At 39.8% G+C, this 22490-nt stretch overlaps 1 protein-coding gene across 1 annotated transcript; it reads right to left on the bottom strand.

Moving 5' to 3' along the window:
• Positions 1-1772: 1772 nt before the first annotated feature.
• Positions 1773-20633, bottom strand: ergic1 (endoplasmic reticulum-golgi intermediate compartment 1). The gene is made up of 10 exons (XM_028590186.1): positions 20465-20633; positions 12288-12349; positions 9122-9194; positions 8585-8679; positions 5779-5903; positions 5019-5123; positions 4855-4915; positions 4525-4625; positions 3661-3783; positions 1773-2226 (listed from the first exon to the last, which is right to left on the bottom strand). The coding sequence occupies exons 1-10, from the start codon at positions 20482-20484 to the stop codon at positions 2119-2121; spliced, it is 873 nt and encodes a 290-aa protein (XP_028445987.1). The 5' UTR covers positions 20485-20633; the 3' UTR covers positions 1773-2118.
• Between the last annotated feature and the right edge of the window lie 1857 nt (positions 20634-22490).

The raw sequence follows: 22490 nt of genomic DNA, 5'->3' as shown, positions 1-22490 counted from the left end.
TATCTTTTATATACAGTATTCTTCCTTCATTTGTACAAATTATGACTCATATGGGAAGAAATAAAGAAATGTATCTTCTTCTCGCCCTTCTCTCTCTGATGAATATGAAGTCAAAGCTGTCATTAAGTACATGTTCTAAGAGCAACTTTGCCTTTGTCATGCTGTGATGTATTACAGGTCCACAGCGAGCTAGAGCCACAAGCTCTGTGATGAGCCACATAATGGACCAATCAAGGAAAACGTGCAGATATTTGTGCATCTGTGTCATTCAGCGGAGGTGGAGACGCTTGGTTAAGTGACACCACGAACAAGGAAGAAGTGACGGAGGTAAACAGAGGGACGTAGGGCGAATAAAAGGGTGTGAGTCACACTAAGCACCTCTTATCAGAACTGGATGTAAGCATGATGACAGCTGGGACAGCTGAACCACCTCTTACATGCCCACATCAAAAACGACAACCTGCTGCTTGTTGACACTAGATGCCAGCTGAGGGAAATGAGCATCTGGGTGCAAAGTCCACTTCATAAAACACACAATTACAGCCACTAGAGCTCAGTTAATGTTTAGAAATCAGAGGTGCAAAGGTTCCATTTTCAGGTTCTACGAATTATTATCGATAAGGGTACCTGGACCTTACACAACCTGGCATCCGTGACTCGACTATTTCAGGTTTTATTATGAAATCAAGTGAATTCTTGTACCTTTTCAGGTCAGATGTATAAAATCCATCCTTGTTAAATCTCAATTTAGTAGGCGAGAACTCTCTCTGAGTAGAGTCAGAATGGATAAAAAAGAAAAGAGGAAATAAAATGAAAAGAACTAGTACATGTAGAACGAATGGCAGCTGTCTTATAGAAACCTGAACACACAACAGTGGTTTTTATGGTACCTTTACTTGAGGAACACAAAGCATTACAGACTCATTTGAGACAGAACAGGATGTAAATGACCTTATCAGTAGAAAGACAAGTTTCCGAGGGCTTGTGATCAGAGAGGTCTTTTATACAACAGAACAAGAGAAAGATAAAATGACGGAAGAGGAAAAAATACCTTGGCCTTCAGGTTCTCTCCTTACAAATCTTCTTTACAACTTCATAGAAACTCAATAAAAAAAAAATAAAAAAAAGTTCCCGTACCGTGTAAAAAAAAATAAAATGTAACTAAATAAATTGATCTCTTAGAAAGAAAAAAAAAAAAAAAAAGACATTCACTATATTTTTTGCAGTAATTCAAATGTAATGGAAAAAGTAAAAGCTAGGACCTTTAACAGTGAAATATTTGGTATACTAAATTGACTGAAAGGTAAACAATGATCTCTTAAAAAGTGAATCTAAACAGTAAGTTACATGCAATAGGTGCAACTGGTTTTAGTGGAAAAAACATACATGATGATGGTAACCCTGTTTGGTAGAAGAGGAAACCTAAAAAGGCACACAGTTTGAATACTGGAGATAAAAATTAGAAGGGCTGAAAAAAAAATAACGTAACATGATTTATGGACAAGTGTAAATTACAGAAATACTTTAAAGTTCAGTCCGGTTTTATAAACCAGAACACTTCCTTCAAATGATCATTCCCCTTTTGCGGTACTGGGGAAACAAACGCAGTACGGTTAGACCAATATTACTGCATGTACTGGCAGAAATTAACCTCTTTTTATTCAATTAAACAATTAGTTATGTCTTGTTGCCTGTTAATCATTGAGTCATAACTTGAAAATATCCCTATAAATTGAATATATGTGATTTGTGTTGAATGAAATTCTAAAAAAAAAAAAAAACACAGGTGCAGCCTTCAAATACCCATACAGGTTGAACCCTGCCACGCAGTTCTTCATCTCCACAGTAACAAAAGACTGAAGAAGACACTGAAGACGGAGGAAGCAGACATGTGATAGTCAGAGGCGTCACCACGGCAGATTGAGCCCCGAGTGGAGCTTAAGAAACCGAGACGCAGCCGTGCAGCCTGGTAGTTAGATCGAGTGCCGGAGCTACGTCACTGATCACGCTGATAGAATCTCCAAAAGGAAGTGGGTTCGAGCAGGACTGGATTTAGCTAACAGGCTAACAACTTTGCACTTATATAAATACGATGTAGGGAGGAGTGGGGAGCGGTCCTCATGACATTTTCCCAATCTGGATCTTCTTCCAGGCCTCTGAAGCGGTGAATATACAGGAGTCGATGATTCCTGCGACTGTGAACGTCCCACCGACGATGGCACAGATCTACAGAGAACAAATCACTCTGTCAGTCTCGCCATTTAAAAGCTTTGATGTTTTCTTCTCCGGTTATAAATGGCTCAGTATCAGCTGCTTCCAATCACATTTTAGCATAACAATACATTACACTGACACCTCAGTATGCGCTGGCATCCAGCAGCGAGTCCTGCTGCAGCTTGACTCACAATCTTAAACCATGACTCACAATCACAGTCATATCCCAACCCATGCCTCAAGGCATGATAAACCTAAACAACTCAAAAGACAAATAACGGTGCAGCTCATCAGCCAGGCAGCCAATTTGATCCTGACGACATTATCAGTCAGAAGGAAACATTCCGATGAGGTGGTACAGGTTCAGCCAAAATTCCTCAACCGCCACGTCAGGTGGGGCGAGATGGCAGGGAACAAGAAAAGGAATTCAGGATGTAATAGAAATAGTTTTCTTAAAAAGCTGGTAGGTGGACTTTGTCATCTTTGGACAGAGCCAGGCTAGCTGCTTCCCCCTATTTCCAGTCTCTATGCTAAGCTAAAATGACTGGCTGCTGCCTGTAGCTTCAGATTTAACAGACAGGTATCCATATTGTCATCCAACTCTCAAAAAGAAAATGAGCGTGTGTGAAAAGTCCCAAGATAGTTTTGCAAGACATACCGTGTGTCCATTTTGATTTCCCACTCAAAAAGTATATTGTGGATTAGGTGATTTTTTTTTTTTTTTGCGACATGAGAGCAGTGCAACAAGCCGACATATTGTTAGCTTATGAAGTTGTTATAGTTAATGTGTTAGCTAACAGTTGCCTTTTTACAAAGCCAGCAGACACGTCGCAGCATCAACATTTACCTGGAGTTCCGTTTCTGGCCACCCAATGAATGTAAGTCCAGTATTCACTCTCCTTTTAGCTCTGGCTTTGGTCTCCACCGACTCCTGAGGGAAATATCCAACTCTTTAGCTACTAAATGCTCCACCATGTTCACCAGCTAGTGGCTAACTTTGTAGGTCTGCTGTTTGGTGCTGGGCAGGTAGCATACAGTGGGTTCATCAGAGCTTTTCCCCCTAAAAACAGCTGCCTGTTGGTGAAAACAGGGTTGACGAGAGCGGCAAGAGTAAACCGAAACAGTAAAGCTGCCAGCGGTAAAACCAAAACAGAGAGCTGAAAGATACCAGATACTATGTTATAAGCAACATATCTTTCTGTTGTTATTAGAAAGAACATTAATTAGGGCAGCGGTACAGCAGCTATACAGTATATTCCCATAGGAGTCGGAAGAGACCAAATTAGAGCTAAAAGAGAGTGAGTATTGGACTCTGCTGGATGTGTAAAAAGGTTACTGTTTGCTTGTAAGTTCGACTGAAATGGTGATAATAATGTCAGATCACAGCTTTCACTGTATTTAAGAACTTTAGAAGACCTTGAATTAAAAGAGATTGCCTTCACTCACTGTCGTGATGAAGCGGTAGAAGGGCTGTCTCCTCTCTGTGTACTTGACTGTGATTGGACTGAGGTCGTATCGGAACCAGATGGCCGGGATGATCCTGCCCGTGTGGCTGTAAGCAACGTACTCCTGTGTGGGATGTAAAAAAAAAAGAGTGCGTTACAAATTTTAATGAGTTTTGGAGCTGTGCCAGGCGAGAGAAATCTATTTAATAAACACTGAGACGGTCAATCCCATTATGTTTAGAAATCAATTTAGAGCAATCGGTTATTTCATTTCACAGTAGTGGCGGCAGCGCTGTTTATGAGTCGTAACAGAATTGGTTTCGGATAAAGTCACTCAAAAGCCATGAATGATTCATTGAAAATGAATTTTGGCTGAATAAAAACTGATGAAGTAAGCGGGAAGAGGCAAAAATGTGTTTTGAGTTATTACATGGATATCAGTGAGTTTATATGAATCACATTAATGCAAAAAAAGGAAGAAAAAAAATAAATAAGCTACACTGATAGGTGTCTCAGCTGGACCTTTATTTGTTCTTTGGCAATGAGATTTTGGAATATTCTGCTCAGGCACCCTAATCCTCTAATCCACCTAATAATACTCCAAACCCAGCGGTCAGTCAATACAGTTCTAGGAATTGTGTTCTGTGTTTATGGTTTGTTGACATCTGGGGAGCGTTTCCAGTCACTAGGGGTGAGCTTTCACTTCCGGGTCAGTGCACATGTTAACACGGTTGATACATGCTCTGGCCATATGTTGGGATGGTCACGCTGCCTTGACATGTGCAAAAACAACCTATGACGCAGAGGGCCGGCTCCTACAGGTGAGAGAAGATTCAAAGAGGGATAATAAGGAGGAAGACAGCACCTTATTGGCTACCGTGTACTGGTAGGAGAACCTCTGTTTGCCTGATAGGTCCTCATACACTGTTGGAACGATCTTCAGTATGTAGTCATGTGAGGCCAGAGCTGCAAAAGAAACAAAGTGATTTAAATTTTTTAAAGTGTCCAAAAATGGATGTAGTTTTAATCGTGATGCAACTAGCTGGTGCTTTTCCATCCGAGATGCAGTGTCAGCTGTGGTTCCAGTTTGGATTCCTTAGACGTCCACTAGGTGACTCATTTCATTGGATCATCTCAGGCTTTACGTAAATGTCACAGTGGTTATGTTGAGTACATGTGCAGCGTGGATACTTACGATTAGATGACAGCCTGTCAGCCCCTCCTAACGCATTGAAGGCGCCTTGTACTTTTTGTACCTGCGTGACAACAGAAAGAGAAGTAATCTGCCTTCAGCCTTGATACTGTAAATCTTATATATGTGTCCATTATTTTTTATTTTTTTTTAGTGCATGTCCCAACCTGGAGCTTTTCTCCAAAGGCCAGCTTGTGGATGTTGTGGGTCATGTCTGGGCTTTGGGGTTGCGCTGTAGCGCTGTGTGTCGACACATGGAAGTTTCCTGGCACCTAGAGAGAGAGAGAGAGAGAGAGAGAGAGAGCGAGAGAGAGAGAGAGAGAGCGAGAGAGAGAGAGAGAGAGAGAGAGAGAGAGAGAGAGACACACACACACACTCATTTTGTGTGTCTGTGTAAGCACATGCAACACATTTAGTTAACTAATGACCAAGTCTGAATACACACATAGTCGGTTGGGAAACTAAATGGCCCTTGCCTCCGGAAGAAAAATCCACTTTAACACGTTTCACTTATTTCCAGATATTCCACATGCAAGTGTGTTGAATGTACAAGTGCTGGGTTAATGATATTAAATGGCCTGGAAAGACTGACGCACAAGATGGTGGTAGGGGCAAACAGGGCTGCACAGGGCCCAGACTGCAGGTGCTACTGAAGCCAATGCCAGAGCTGCTCCATTTAACATAACTCAATTTAGACTGGAGGAGGAAGCAGGTCCGCCTCGATCCTCTCAAGACAAATAAACAACAATGTTGTCCAATAGCTTGTGTCCCACAAAAATATCAGGCCTCTTATCAGATCCACCATAATGGAATTACTGAGCACAGGAACCTTGCCTTTCTCTGAAGGGGATCAGCCATATAAAAACTGTGTATACAGTGTGTGTGGGTTACTCTTCATCTCCACTCCACTACGTGATGAGGCCTTACTTTGTTGATGGTGAACTCTCCCTCAAAGCGACAACCGTCACCCTGGTTGAGAGGGATCTTCATGGAGTTGTCTATGTGACCGACCTCGTGGCGGCCCATCTCATCCTGGATGTCCAAACCCACCACTGAAAAAACATTAAAATTAAATAACAAATATGAACAGAGCCATTAAACAGTTTGCTGTGCTGGGTTCTTTTACTATTTTCAGTGCTGAGACAATTAGGTTGATTAATCAAATAAACAACAGAAAATGAATCATCAACTAGTTTGACAATTGATTAAAAAGGTCCCATGGCATGACAATTTCACTTTATGAGGTTTTTTAACATTAATATGCGTTCCCCCAGCCTGCCTATGGTCCCCCAGTGGCTAGAAATGGCGATAGGTGTAAACCAAGACCTGGGTATCCTGCTCTGCCTTTGAGAAAATGAAAGCTCAGATGGGCCGATCCGATAACATGTATATGCCTGTTTGTGGTGAAAATAAGCAATTTATTTCAAGATAGCATATTCGCCCCATAGGGTTACACATGGAGTCATCTGACGTTGGTCTCCAATATGATGCCCATTATTTGAGTTGGCCACACTCTGTATATAAAAGGGCACTACTCTTCTCCTCCCCCCCCCTTCTCCTCATTAGCATTTAAAGCTACAGACACAGAAATGGCACATCCTAAGGAAAGTTAATTGTAGGACTGGCTCTAGTGGCTGTAATTCTGCACCAAAGCTGAATTTCGGGAAAGAGACTTCAGATACATTATTAGGGGACCACTAAGGTCTATATAAAAGCATCCAAAAAGCAGCATGTCATAGGACCTTTAATCTCTTAAATCATTTGTTTAGCAAAAATACCAAACTAGAGCTGCAACTAACATTTGTTTTCATTATTAATTCATCATTTATTTTGTTTTGATTAATCAACTTGTTTCAGCTCTATACCAAACATTTGCTACTTTTTCTCTGTTTTGTATGACAATCTTTGAGTTTAAATAAAATGAAAAAACTAGAAACTCTTATAAACATAAACTTATGAATACATGTCAAAACTAACATCACTATAAATTGAAAATAGTTTTTTTTTTGACAAAACAAGTTCGGCATTTTCACAGATTCTTGGGACCCTTGATGGGCTCAACAATTAATTGGTTAATCAAATAAATGATACATAATGACAATCATTAGCTGCAGCTCTATTTTTGTTTTTTGTACAGCCAAACCAAACAAGCAGTGGAGATTAAAAAGAGAAATTCTGCAGAGAGTGACACAGAGTAAACACACAAAGTCCAAACAGCCCACCCAGACCTGCCTGCCTGTGTTTTTCCATCTAGACTTCACTGCCCCCCCCCTCCTGCAGCCCGCCGTGTGTTGGCACACTGGCACTGGCCTATTTTCAGAGCCGGCCTGCGCTGTGTGTTGGCTAGCAGTGCAGAGAAGGACGTCTGCTGGACTGTGCTTAAACCTCCATATGCCGTCTGTCTGACCTTTGACATTCAAGACAAGTTCGACCAACCCCCACCCCACCCCACCGCCCGCCCCTAAGTTTATCCAGACCTCAAAATACAGTGCACAAACATAAGTTTAGTCTGCCACTGTGACTGTGTCCGAGCTGGTTGTTTCTCCTTTTTAAGTCATTTAGAACTGGAAGTGCGTTCACGTAAAAGTAGTTCGGGGGTGGGGGACAGGGAATATTATAGGGTTATTACACGCAGTTCTGCTTTTTCATGGAGTCACAAATCAAGATCTGGCAAGCCGTAAAGGTCAGTGGAGGGAGACTGTGTTTAAATCTGGAACAGCAGAGCAGCGCAGAGAAATAAAAAAAGGGATGGAAATGCCAGCTATCCATGATGAAATGATTTCTCCCTCAAAGTAAATTTGTAATGGACGACAACCTGTTTGGAGGTCTGGAAAATAAACTAATGTACAATATTAACTCGCAGAGAGGATGGCCGAGGAACGTTTCTACTCATTCCATGCAGCTGCAGTGTGGTTAGACCAGCGTGTTTGAGCGGGTATTTAAGAGGGCCCCATATTTCTGCAGAAAAAAAAAAAAAGGTTTAAAATTCTGCAAATCAACAAAACCACCATATATACAATCACCGAGCGCTTTAATTGGAAATGGCATGAAACGGCCTTTGTTTAGGCATGCCATGGGTGAGCTCGTCTAAACACATGGCCAACAGCTGTGTGTCTGCATGCCAAAGCCTCTCCGGCAAAAATCTGGACCTCATTTTTCACACAAGCATCTATTAGCTTTGCCATTTTTGGATATCGCTTGAATTGAACAAATGTGAACAAGTGTGTTTTCTGTGCTGTGGCTGCCCGAGCCTCGCCAGTCTGTGTGTGTGTGTGCGTGTGCGTGTCATTGGGCATAGTTTCTGACGGGAGTCATGAGGAGCAAATAACCAGTGACTGCTCTCCGTCCCAGCCACTTCTCTGACATTGAAGTAAAGCAGCCGAGCCAAGAGAGGCAACTCAAACTGAGATCACTCTGTGGCAACACGAGATCAAACAGAGGCGTCACAGGCCGGAGGCTGGCCTTAAATCGAGTGTTATCTTGCAGAACGCCACAACACAGACGGGTAAACAAACCATTATCAGTCAACTCCATTATCTAGGGCAGCATTTATCTTTTGCCAATATGCCGTGTAAAATGATAAGGCATGGTAAGTATGATACTGTCAGATAAAGGGGGAAAAGTGTAAAAAAAAAAAGGAGCCCATAAACAATGTGGCAAAAGAAAACACACAAACAGGAAGTGTAATGCAAAGAAATGGTGTAGAGTTGTATGTATGTATGTATATACTCACAATCACAGTGTAAGTTTGGCAAACTGATGTTTAAACTCACTTCTATCTTCCCACCACTGTCTTTATCAGGATCATCCACATACAGTTCATTTACACTGTAATGGACAGAAAACAAGAAAAATGGTTAGAAAAGTAAAGAAAAGACTACTTTCGCCACCCAAAACACACACCACTTTAACAGTCAAGGATTCATCGTCATATTTGCCAAATTGCAAAGAGCATTTGTGTAACTCTGTTAATGTCATTTTCTTCCTGTTTCACCCCCTCCCATTCCCAAGTCATCCCTTATTATACATCACCAAGAAGCTGACGTATGCACAAAGCCAATTTCCTTTCACTGGTTACAACAGGGCCCGAGCAGAATACATCATAATGGGGGCATTGATTGTCATGATTAACTCCCCGTCTTGTATATTTCAGACAGCAGGTCCTGTTCCCGTGTGGCAACAAAGGAACGGTCCTCTAGATTTGCGTGTTTCAGCCACAGGCTGTTACAAGATACACCCTCTTTCTGGCATTTGATGCCGTGATACCTACATTTCTGTGGCTATGAATCCCGTCAGCTCAGACAGGAACAGGAAGAGTATGAAGACACAGCAGAGGATGGAAACTGGGGGCAGAGAGGAAGAAAGTTAAAATCCCTAATCCCCTAAGTCCTTGTTGATCACACATGTGGCATTTATTTCACATTAATCTCTAATTACACCGGCATTTCAAGGTATGATGCAAACCAAATGAGCCGAGCTATGACCTAAGATATTGACATTAATGAAATCACAGCGGTTATAATTTCTTTTTTTTCCTAAATCGCTGTTTTACTGGCGGTGTTAAGTCTGCCGTTACGCAGGTCTTTAAAGACCCTCCTACACTAATTACACATTAAATACATGACAGGCAGCCATTACAGCATATCTGCTTTGAGAGAGGTGAGCTCATGCTACGCAATTCCTACCAACAGCTCTTTTTAGGTTTCCTTCGACAAACTTACACACGGACAATCACCCAGGCAAAGAATGGCTCCCACAAAGAAGCTTTAAGGAGTTTAACTAAAAGCTAGACAGAAACCAACTCATGAAAATTAACCTTAAATAAGAAGTATATTTTGTTCAGTTTGAGCCTAGATAAAGCCTCAGATTGAAAAAGAGGAAGCAATCAGGCTGTCTTTTTTTTTTTATTTCATGTGTCAAACTAATCAGCCAAACAGTCATATAAAACATGTGTTTACCAAGATAAATATGGAAGGAACTGATCCGTGTCTGCGCAACTGTGGTCTATCCGGTATGGCGAGAGCCTCGGTCAGAAATCTCTCAACTCAGCAGGTGAGGCGTGTTTACGTGGCAACTGTCTCCTAGGAGCTCACCAGTCACATGACCTTGTGGTTGAAAGGGCATCACAGCCAAACCTGCGGCTGGTGGAGGCTTTACATGAGGTAATGTTTAACCAACAAACAATAGGGAGTGTCGCTATGACACATAGTTCACCAATTCCGGTTCATTAAAAGACTTGTACAGTAAGAGTACAGCTTCAAAGGGCGCAATACTGGATGTGGATTACTAAAGATCAGCATAATGGGCTGCTACGGTTTTAAACTTCAACAGCTCCGCCATGGAAATACTGACGAGCCAAATGATTAACAAAGACCTTACACGAGTGTTTTATTTACACTCGAGGTCATCCTACTCACTATTCACACACGGGATGAAATGGGATTTTTTTCCCCTCAGAACTGTGACACAAAGAATCGCATAATATCATGAATCAGTCAGTAACGTGAGAAACTAGCGCTGCATCTCCACATTGCCATATATTTTTGCACTGCAAAGACAAATGAGAGTTTTGTAACATCACAGGCAGTACAAACATATATTATGACAAAAGAAATCCGTCACAACAACAGATTGACACAGATACAGCTCCGGAAACCACTGTGGCCCAAACACAGTTATTGTTCACAGTAAATACCGTAAAAATTAAACCCCAAAAGGCATGCGGCCCTAAAACAGAATAACAAAAGCAGACAGGGTCAAATATGTGGCCTTTTGTGAGAAGGGGGGAGTCTGTTTCTGGTTGCCTCTGAACCACGCACAAGCCAAAATGTGAGTTGACCTGCCGTGGGTGAAGCAAACACCCAAAGAAACAGTTGTCTGATATCCAAATCAACCCAATACCCTCAACCCTAGACAGTGGAAGGAGACAGGAAAGGGTGTAGACTGTGAACAGGAAGAATTTCCTCATGGGTGGAAACTGTGTGTATATCTTTAGCCAATCCATTCTCTTTCCTGTCATCCAGGAAGGTGTTTATAATCGGTCTGAAACTGTTCCCCGGTCAATGTCAGCACTGCCTATCCATTCTGTCATCAGTTTGGTAAGAGGTTGACATTTTGTTCTGTCGTTAGCTCTCCAATGAATAACCACTACTAGTAAATGACAGAGGAGCCAAAAATGTGTCATCAGGCCTTTTGTATTCAATCAAGCAGTGAATAATCAATACCATTCCCCGATTACACAATGACTTATTGATGACAAGCAAGAAAACACATGACCTGACAGCAAAAGCATTCAGATTTCTTCTGATGACTTCTCAGGTGCCTGAGGCGATGGCAGAGCATGATCATTAACATTCTTAACATATTAGTTTTGTGCCTAAACATGTACTTTGCCATGCTAAATGACTGTCAGGACTCACCTCTACGCTGGGACAGGCAGGAACTTGAATTACAGCTGCCTAAACTATTCCTGAATAGGTCATGCACCTACCCAAAAAATCTATCAACATGCTAAATAGTACCTCTTCACTCCAGCTAGGATTACAAAGTTATTGGATATTGTCATTTAAGAGAAGGCAGTGTAGATAGAAGTGATAGAAGACATGCTTATCAGTTGAAATGAATACTTTTATTTGGATGAAAGAAAAAAAGAACCTAACTTTCACAATATTGAGACGTTAAAGCGAAATGTTGCTATGACTAAATCAGCTATTGAGATTGCTGAAATGCTCATTATGAATAGGGTTTACAGAAACATTTAAAAAGGAATAGTTTAACATCTTGGGTACAAACCTAATTGCTTTCCTGCCAAGAGTTGGCAGCTAGATTGACATCACTCTCATGCCTGTAGCCACCTTAGCATAAAGACTGGAAACAGCTAGCTCTGCACTTTTCAAAAGTTAACAAAATCAGCTTAGCAACACCTCTGAAGCTCAATAATTAACAGGTTTGTTTGTTTACTCCGTACAAAAACAGAAGTGTAAAAAAGACAAGCTGTGGTTTTAATATGTAGCTAGAGCCAATAGCCACTTAGCACAAAGATTGGAAACCGATAGATTGGCTCTGTCCAGAAGAGAAAAAAACGACCACCAGCACCTTTAATGCTCACTAATTAACACGTTACTTGTTTGTTTAATACGCGCACAAACTGAAGTGTAAAAAACAACAATGAAACCGTAACTTGTCATTTGGTTTGGTGTAAATTTCTTATAAAGCTGCTGGTAGAAGGATTAGGTTACCTTCAAACAAAGCGAGGCTAGCTGTTTCAGAAAGTAACCAAATAAGAAAGTGTTTTAGGTTTGTGACTGAATGGCAAATAGAGCTTTATTGCACCAAACTATCATGTACATTTTTTCATAATTAATCCTAAACACACTTCTATGGACAAATGGAAAACTAAAACTTGATTAAACAAGTTGTCGTGAAGGACTACTCACTGAAAGCTCCCGTGTATGTGGGCTGGGTGAGATCTTTTGGCACTTTCCTGTAGATATCGAATCTGAGGAGACAAAGGAAAAAAAAGGAAAGGGGAGTAAGAAAAAAAAGAAAATAGAAACACTACGTGCTGAGAAAAGAAGCACATTCTGTACCCATAAGGCTGTACGTGCAATATTACAGAAGAGTGGTGGAATGTTAGCTCTGGACACCTGCCATTACACACACACACACACACACACACACAACACCAACCACACACTCTGACCTGACCTCAACAAAGGTGGCGCTCAACATATACACAGGAAAACACAAAGCCAACATAAACACATACACCAATGGAAAAAAAGGCACACTGGAATCATAAACACAACTGCAGTAACAACTTTGAATTATAAGGTTTGATCTTCTTGGCGGTGAGTGGAAGTTAGTGTACAATTACATACAGCCACACCAACAGTGAGGAATTCAGGCGGCAGATTTATTCTCATCTAAATCTTTAACTTGACATATTCGTACTAACTTTTGATATTTTCCGATTAAGTGTGTGAATCGGTGAATCAGAAGCGGAGGAGGATCGTTGCAACCTGACACAATCAACTCTCTCATGAAATACTGTTGTTGCCTATTTGGGGAGCGGAGAAGGTGAGGGAAAAAAAAAAAAAACTCTGCTTCTCAACACCAAAACTATTTAGGCTCACGAGTCCTTGCGCATGTCCTTTTTGGGCAGTGAAACGTTTTCGACCCCAAACTCCATCACAGACAAACCCCACCCACCTCCCTCTTCTAATCCCCCCCCCAATAAGAGAAGCAGCAGGTTTGGGGCTGGCCAGGAAGCCCTCTCTCCTACTTTCTCCCCCCCCCACACACACATACACACACACCAACTGCTTCCATAACACTCACATCTGTTCGTATTTCTTCCACCTAGAGCTGTCGGTGAAATAACCACAGCTGATGCTATGCAGGGGGGGTCGGGGGGAGAAAGTAGGAGAGAGGGCTTCCTGTCCAGCCCCAAACCTGCTGCTTGTCTTATTTGGCCTCAGCTTTCACTCCTTTGTTTTCATCTACCGCCTCAGCTGGCGTCCCTCCATCTCTTCCTCGCTCCATCCGCATTCATCTATAGCTTCCTGCACCAATGTCCCATTAGTATTAGATCACTGTGTGCTAATAGCTGGCCTGGCAGGATACATAGGGCAGACAGCATAGAGAGGGGCTGGGGGGGGGGGCTCAGGGAGGGGTCACTCTGTATCAGGATCAGCATAACTTCTAGAGTAGCACACTTCCTGAATGTTGAGCTTTAATGTGCAGAGGGAGAGTCTCTTTCCGTGCGCCCCTGTAGGTTACGCTGCAGACAGAAGCGGCACTAGCTCGACACGGGACATCCTGCACAAAGCCGCCATTTAAAAAAAAAAATGCTGTCCTACCATTAATAGAGACAGCAACTTTTTTTAATTTATTTGCCATAGATTTGTTTTGTTTTTTAAATGGCAGCCAGCAAAACTATGCTGGAAAATTGACTCAATTGAAGCGCAGACATTGTTGAAAGGATCCAGCGAGCGCTGCATTGAAGATCATGTCTCGGCAATTCGCGATGGCGAAAATAACCCTAACCCTACACTGAGGGGTACTAGCCACAGTGGAAAACTAAACCGAGAAATGCATCCACTACCAAAAGGCAATGGCAACTATATAAACTACTGTAGGAAGTATACAAATATATGACTACATACAAATGTACAAATATGATATCAAGCAAGTATACTTTTAAATTACATATTAAATGAACAAATTATTCTCCATCATTATTATTTATTTCAATTCAACAAAATTTGAATGTAAATTATATTGAGATCATTTTGATAGTATTTAAAGTATGCTTCATTATACCAAACCAGAACAGCCAATGTCACAGTTTATCACTAATGACCCAACCTTTAATGCATTTTGAATATGTTACTGATATACATGGATATCTTTTTGGGGGAACTGGTACACACACTTTTGGTATAAAGCTCTTTTTAAGTTCTACTGAAAAGATTTTTTTGTAGCACATAAATAGATCTTGGGTTATAGTTTGCATTTTATCACACAAAAACAAGCCAATTTAATATTTGCCTGTCTTAAAAATCATATATATTTTTACACACTGAACAAACCTTGCAAACAGTTGATTTGCCTTAGAAGTCTGTATCTGAGACCAGGTTATAAATAGTTACAGAGATCCTGACGTCTTGCTGTAGGATGCCAAAGACTTATTTTTAACGGTCACGGTTTCCCGCTGCTAAATGCAAATATAAGCGAGGAAACAAAATCTCGCTCGTCTGGTCACTCGAGACGTGAGATGGAAACTGATGCTACATGTGAACTCTAAATAGTCTCAAATGGATGTTACTGTACCACCAACAGCCTGGATATATCTGGACACCAGGTCTGAATTACACTTAAAGTTAAAAGGTTGGAGATAAGGACAAAAATAACATGAAGGCATCACAGCACTATCTTGATATGCAAGAAGTACGATTGGCATATGTTATTGTTGTCGCATTACAAACTATTGAGCTGAATCTGGGAAAATGTGAATCGCCTGTACTATTTCTTAGCATATATTAGTATTAGTTTATTGTGAAGTGACATACAGTATATGAAATATTTGAATTATTAGACTTTTATTTATATAATCTTATTATAAAATAATAAGATCAAATTTCTACAAGTATAGTAAAGCATAATTGGTTACACTTTACTTGAAGGTATCTACATAAGAGTGACATGACACTGTCATGAACGGTTCATAAACATAAACAAGTCATAAACGTTTATGACATAGCGGTTCTTTTAGTAAGTGTCATTCGGTTTTTGTCACAACAAGTTATGGTTAGGGTTAGGGTTAGGGTTCATGTGTCATGACTGTGTCACTCTTATGTAGATACCTTCAAGTAAAGGGTTACCGCATCATTTATATTACACCAGTTGAAAATATATTTTTGATACATAACATCCATTTTGTTCAATGAAACTTACATATAAGTGAGCATTTTAAATACATGAGCTGAAATATAATCCCATAAAATATTAAAAAGTGACATGACAAAACTAAATTTGTGTTGTAAAGAAATACATGAAGAAATACACACGTGAAGTGTATTTCTTTAAAGCACTGTAATAAATAATTTGAAATGTGCCAATTTAAATGTAATATACATCAAATATTTGTCTACTTAAATACTGTATAACACATCTAATAGGCTACACTCATTTCCTGGTTGGAGAACTCCGTTTCACTTAATTTCCTCCGCTAAGAACACTTTGTATTCATGAATACTAATGTTGACTCCAGAGAGTTCACATCTCAGCCCATCGTTGAGGTTTGTAATTTCCTGGATTACAGTCTACACACCTCCCTCCGTCACTTCCCCACTGCTCAGTCTTCTGTAAAAAGGCTACAATATTTTGTATTGATAAGAACATCATGTACTAACATCTCTCTGTTGACACCACAGGGCCACTTTGAAAGGAAGGGCCCTTACCAAATAAACCAAATCTCGCAAATGAGTCATAGTGAGTCAATAGTTCATCCTTTTTTTTTTATGTACAGTATTGCTGAGTACACCCACATGACGGATGTTTATGATTAATGTTGTTCTTCTCACATAGGACATTCTGACATCACAAGCCATAAGCAACGCATGTGCCCAGGTCTTTCTTTACGCAGGTTTCCACTACTCATTCACCTGCCTGTTGTGTACATCAAGTATCCAACAGTAAACAGACACCCAGATTAAAAGATATGACAACTATTGACAGTGAGCATCCTCACTGAAGCTCTCAAGTCACCATGATCGGATCATTCCAGGGAGCAGACTCTAAAATCATCAGGTTAGCCCAAACCAAACCTGTGTTTGTCTGAAGGTCAATTAAACTTGGGGATGAAACCCTTTCAGTTATTCATTCAGAGGAGCTGCTGTTCAGCCATTCTGAATGAGGTGATCCTTATTAGAAGCTGATCTTTGTCTATATTACTTCTAAATATCTGCTTCTGAGGCACCATTCAAAAGCAACACAGAAAGCCATTCTGTTACACTGTTTTAGCCATTTAAGGTAATGTATCAAGTAAAAAGGCCTTTTTAGAACATTCACATTCAGTCTAATACATGTTTAGTAATAGTACATGACAAGAGGTGTAAAGATAAGAGCATTTTACAGCGTTTCCTTTAGGATTTTTTTTTTAGCAGTGGGGGCAGGTCTGTCCGAACAACAACAACCATTTCCAATTTATATTATATTGCACTGACTCACTTACCGTTTTAATGTTTCCAGATGTTTGATATCAGGACGTTGAGCCGACAGAACTGACAAGTTGAACGTTGTCCAATTAGAACGGACCCACCGCGGTGACGTTTTTGGTGGAGCGGTTGGTTTAATAGTCGACTCGGAAGAAAGCGAACGTTTTGACAATAAACTACATCAACACAACAGTATGTGGAGTTAAACTGGGCGGGCCCAATAACCTCTGAATAGTTCTACTCGTTGAGCGGCAGTCAACAAGTAGTGCATTATGTCGGCAGGATAATTTAAAAGGCAACCACGACTACATTGTGCGTCTGCCTTATTTCTGGTACCGTGGTGGCAGAAATTTTGCCTTGGCTGGCCGCCACTACAAAATACAGAGAAAAACATAGAGGAAACACTGATTTTAAGAAAACTCTTTATGAGTGGACTCATGTCAGGTTGGTTTTTAAATTGATGTTTAGTTTATGGATGGGAATTCAATGCAGTCATTCTGTTTGGAACATTGGGATTTCTGGTTGGATGCAAATTGGAATCAATAACAAAAGAGTAATAATAATATACATTTTGAATATTAAAAGAAGAAAGATTAGATTTATAATCAATGTCTAATAAAGTAATCTATGGTAATCTATTGCTACACGCTCTCACACCGGTGACGTATTTCTGAAAGTAAAGTTGTAGTTAGTTGGTCAATCAAACTATTTCAAGCTTGTTGCAGTGCAGGTTTTGTATGATCAGGGCATCAGGTCGGTGAGGTACCTGAACGGGACATGACCATTTGATAACCGCATGACACACCGCGCTCACTCACAACCCCCAAACACAAGGAAAGTTACGCCAGATCCTGTATGTCAGTAAATTCATTTTCCCATTACAACACAGCACTGATCTGCATGTGTGTCATCTAGGGCTGCAAGTGACCACCCTTTTTATCAGCAGTTACCAAGTAGTTTGTTTTGTCCGACCAACAATCCAAAACCTCAAAAGAAAAGTTTCAAACAAATCAATTAATCAATTATTTTCTCAGCACTAGTGTGATCTTGCCTCGTAAATTCTATATTTTTGACCAGATTATGGTCCAAATGAATTATCACTAATTAAAGGATGAAATATATATATATATATATTTTTTTTTTTTTACACACGTTTTAGTTCCCACCTTCATCTCAAGTTGGTTTAGGACATATATGCTAGGGCTGAACATAGACAGTATATAATGGACCAATAGACCCCGTTGCTCTGGACGGAGACCAGTGAAGGCTATTAGAAGCACTTTTCCGGTGATGGCCAGCTTTACTGCGCAGCCTCCAACTGAGAGAATGTGACGTAAGCAATGTGTCTGAAAGTTGTAAGTCTTCTGGTAGCTGTGCCGAGAGAAATCTCAATCATTCCCAATCTTACAGATACGGAGACTGTAGGTGTATGTAAGGAGATAACATGGGCACAGGCTAATTATTGATCACTAACATGCTAGTTAACATTAGTAATTAAACCTAAACATCTCATGTAAGTCGAAACTGCCTGCGAGCTTATCCTGTACTATACGGTAATTCCTCTACTATGCGACAGTAAGTCACTTGGTTATGACACAATCGTTAGCTTATTTTTACAAAAACGTCTGCTACGGAGCCATAACGTGAGGTACAAGGTAATGAAGCCTTTTTTACATTGTCGTGTTTCTTTGGAACTAAACAACGGACAAATAGAGTCTTTAAACGCTTCAGATGTAAAGTTATTCGCAGTCAAGTGACGTAAAAAAAAAATGGCGGTCAGCGGAATGCTTACAGGAGGTGATGGCCAGTTAGCAACAAAATGGCGCCATGATGGCTCGAGTTCTGAAGCGAAGCTTACCCCCTTGGGGCTGAACGATTAATTGCATTTGCGATAATATCGCGATATGTTAAAACGCGATTTCCTAATCACAAAGGCTGCGTTTTGGTCTCAATTTGATGACTCGCCAGAGCAAATCAGTCTGCACTACGCAGAGAAAGCATCAACTTAGCACGCTAACGCTACACTGTACCTTGAGCTGATCTCTGTCATTCAAACAATTCTGAGTTGAAGTTTAAAACTTTTACAGCCATTTTAATAAAATGAAGGGTTTTGTTCGGGCTCGAGTCCATACATGCAGTTAATGGATACAGGCACGCAGAACTGAAGGCTCGGTTGGCAACGAGCTAGCTCTGATTAGCGGTTAGCTCCGGTTAGCGGTTAGCTCAGTTATAAAAATATGGGTGGAGGAGCTGCCACTGAGAGGGGTAACAATCAGACTGATAAATGACGGTTCGGGGAGCTTTCACAGCAGCGTGGCCGCGGTGTTTCAACGGTTTTATTAGTACAGTTAATCCCACGGCAAGACCAGCAGCAGCTAACGTAACGCTAGCCTCTCTGAGCTAGTGCAGTGTTGACGGTGTCGGCACGCAACTTCACGAGGGGGAGGGGCTGGAGGCAGCGCCTCTCTGTGCACTGTAAAAAAATGTGTGTGTGTATATGTATATGTATATATATATATATATATATATATATATATATATATATATATATATATATATATATATAAAATGTGTGTGTATGTGTTTTTACTTATTTAACTGTCTAGTGTGTAATTGTGTGTTGTTCATACTATACAATGATTTGTTTGTCTTTGTTGAATAATACAGAAGACAAAGAGCTTAAAAAAAATAATCGAATATCGAATCGCAATCGCAATATTTTGGAGAAAAAAAAATTGCAATTAGATTATTTTCAAAAATCGTTCAGCCCTAATATATGCCTTAGGGAGCTAAAACTATTAATAAATATATCAGTTAGTCGATCGCCGTAAAAATACTCAGCAACCATTTTGATAAGTTAATTAATCGCACAAATTTATTCAAGCAAAAATTGTGGGAAAAAAATACCTAACAGTTTCATTCACGTGAAGAAGTTCTGCTTTTCTTTGCCATGTCATTGTATCTTTGGGTTTTGGTGACACAAAACAAGACATTTAAGTACTGTATATCCCCCTTGGGTTCTGGGAAGTTGTTGTGGGCATTGTTTCAGTACTTTTTGGACATTTGATGAAAGAAATCCGCATAATAGTCGTCATTAAAATAACCATTGTAGCCCTAGTACTTTAAGTTAATACTTTACACTCAAATTTAAGAATTAAGTTTGGATTGTAACCAAAAGAGTTTGACAGAATATCATCGGTCACTGCCCAAATTATTTAGTTACCACTGAGTGCAAACACCCCGTCTGTTAGTTTGATCAGGGTGCGCTATATTGACAGATTCAACAACCCTGTGGGTGTGACTATTAGCTTTGTGCCTGTTGTCCAAGTATCTATAGGTTAGTTAAATGGGTCAGGTCGGGTGTATTTCTGACTGTTTATTACCTGGTTTTGACGGTTTATTGGTGGCTAATAATTCTGAGTGATTAGCCCCTTGTTGTGTATTGTGAGAATTAGAACTTTGATTTGTGAATAAGACTAAACCAAGCAATTTTGTTTGTTTAGTAAAACATGCAGCTATGGTGGCATAACTGTATTGACTGTATTAACTGTTACTATGCCCCGAGGCAACTGTAGCCTACTAAGTTTCAGGTCTTGCAAATATCACGATGGATGATGAAAGCTGCACATGCGCAGGCAGGAACCCACACAAAAACTCTGTGAGCATACCTGAGAATCACTCTACCGGCTCAACACAAACTCTACACCGCCTGCGACAACGTAGCCTATTCATGCCAAATGTAAAAACACCACAGTTACAACTTTGACCCGCTCATTAACGTTAGTAGGCGATGCTTTGCCAACCGTTAATTCATCCGGAACTCACAGACTGTAAAACACCGCCGCAGTCCCTTCATACCTTACCCCAAAAATGACCTGAAGCTCCGTACTCACCTCCTTACATCGAAAGGCATGATGTTTGCACGTTAGACAGGGGGGGATGAGCGGACAAAGCTACAAACAACGGGCTACCACACAGCTCTCTTCAACGCTACCGGTTGTTCATCGGTACCGGGCTGACGTCAGCTTAGGACGCTTTGCAAATGCCGATTGGCTGACAGCTAACACTACTTCCTGTTCGCTCTGATTCTTCTTCCTGTGAGAGCGCCGCGTCGTTTTTATGGCTTTTGATTTTACGTTCGTTGAAAATGGTCTAATATTTAAAAAAAAACAAATAATAATAATAGAAGCAGATTCATAATTTTGAAGATGTCTTTATTAATTAAAAACCATCCCTTTCGCATATTTTATTTACCATTTACTACTCCTTTTTTTTTTTTTTTTTTTTTTTTTACAAATACATTTTGGTTGATGAATGTTATGACAATTCTGAGCAATAGTTTTTTACACAGACACACACATAATTTTTTCAGGGACCATAATTATGTAGCCTACACAATATATTAATATCATACAGAGAGAAGAGATGCTTTGTACCACATTACTTTCCATCTGTATTCCCTCGACAATTTATACAAAGGGTAGGCTATCCTTTTAATGAAAAATAGCAACACAAATATAATTTATTTCTTTATCTATATAAAAACATTTGTGTGTATTTCATCTGTTGTCCCCAGCCAGATGTAAAAAAGGCACCCTAAAAATAGTATAGCATGTCATATCATTACAACATAATAATCAAAAAATAGTAACCTGCAGTATAAGTAATGTGGTTGATAGCATAATGTCTTTGTTATCGTACCTCCTCATGTAAAACCTCTGTAGCTGGTGCAACTGGTGATTGAGCAAGAAATATAACCATATATACTTGTGATCACATACAATATTGTTTACATATTAATACACACTTGAACATGTCCTTATTTATGCTCATACATGAAGGTGTGTTATAAATAATTTATCAAGTATACTGCTTGAAGTAAAGCGTTACCAACTAAGTTTGAGTAACTGTAACGTATTGGAACGTTTTTAAAAGTTTGTAATGAGCTTGAGCTTGAGTGAACAGATCATTTACATTTGTGAAATAAGAACAAGATAAATAAATATTTACATTATTTTGTAGATAGATGCCTTTTTTGGTATTATTGTACCCATATCCACATGCTGATTTAAGTAGCTCATATTTAAACCTAAGAACAAAAATCTACCACTCTATCACTGAAGTGATTTCCATGATTCAGGGCTCATCCCCTGTGATGAGGTTTCTGTGCATGTAAACCAACTGATTGTTGACAGAGTTGAAAGTTTAAAATTGCCTAAGTCACAAAGGCATTTATTCCACTTATGTTGCATAATTGACAGACATTGTTATTAGTATGTCAATAGTCATCTATTGTCATAACATGTTTTGAGTAATATTATTAATACATATATATTCAGTATTTGGTTCATTTTTGTGTATTCTGAAAAACCTGAAAAAAATGACTTATGCCATTATTTTAGGAAGGTGACGATATGAAAAAAGTCTGAGAACATTGTTAGAAAGGCCTGAAAATGTTTCATCAACATGGATTACTTGTTACATACAAAAAGGTAACCAGGAAATAACTTGTAGTGCTTGATAAGTTGTAAATAAGATCAGAATGATTAATTGGTGGGCAAGTTAATTTGTATGTCTGTATGTTTTTTTTCTCCACTAGTAATACTAGTTAAATGTTAACATTACGGTTATCCATTGTTATCACATGTGTCAGATATAGCCTAGGTATTTTTTAACTATATTACAGTCATAACTCAAAAACAGAGAGCTATACGTCATGATTTGATGTTGAAAAGAAAACATTTGTCATACAAGAAAACCCACAAACTCCATCAGTTGTGTTTTTTTTGTTTTTTTTTTGGTGTCCCCACACTCATGTATACAGGAAACTAAACATTTTTGGCTCAAATAACATTCCTGTTGTTGAGATACTAAGACAGGATAGGCCCTGTGTTTTCCCACTGATGGCTCAGCTGTTGC

This window comes from Perca flavescens, chromosome 10 (genome assembly GCF_004354835.1).
Source record: "Perca flavescens isolate YP-PL-M2 chromosome 10, PFLA_1.0, whole genome shotgun sequence".
In the NCBI taxonomy this organism is placed as follows: domain Eukaryota; kingdom Metazoa; phylum Chordata; class Actinopteri; order Perciformes; family Percidae; genus Perca; species Perca flavescens.
This window is presented reverse-complemented; position numbering and strand designations above follow the sequence as displayed.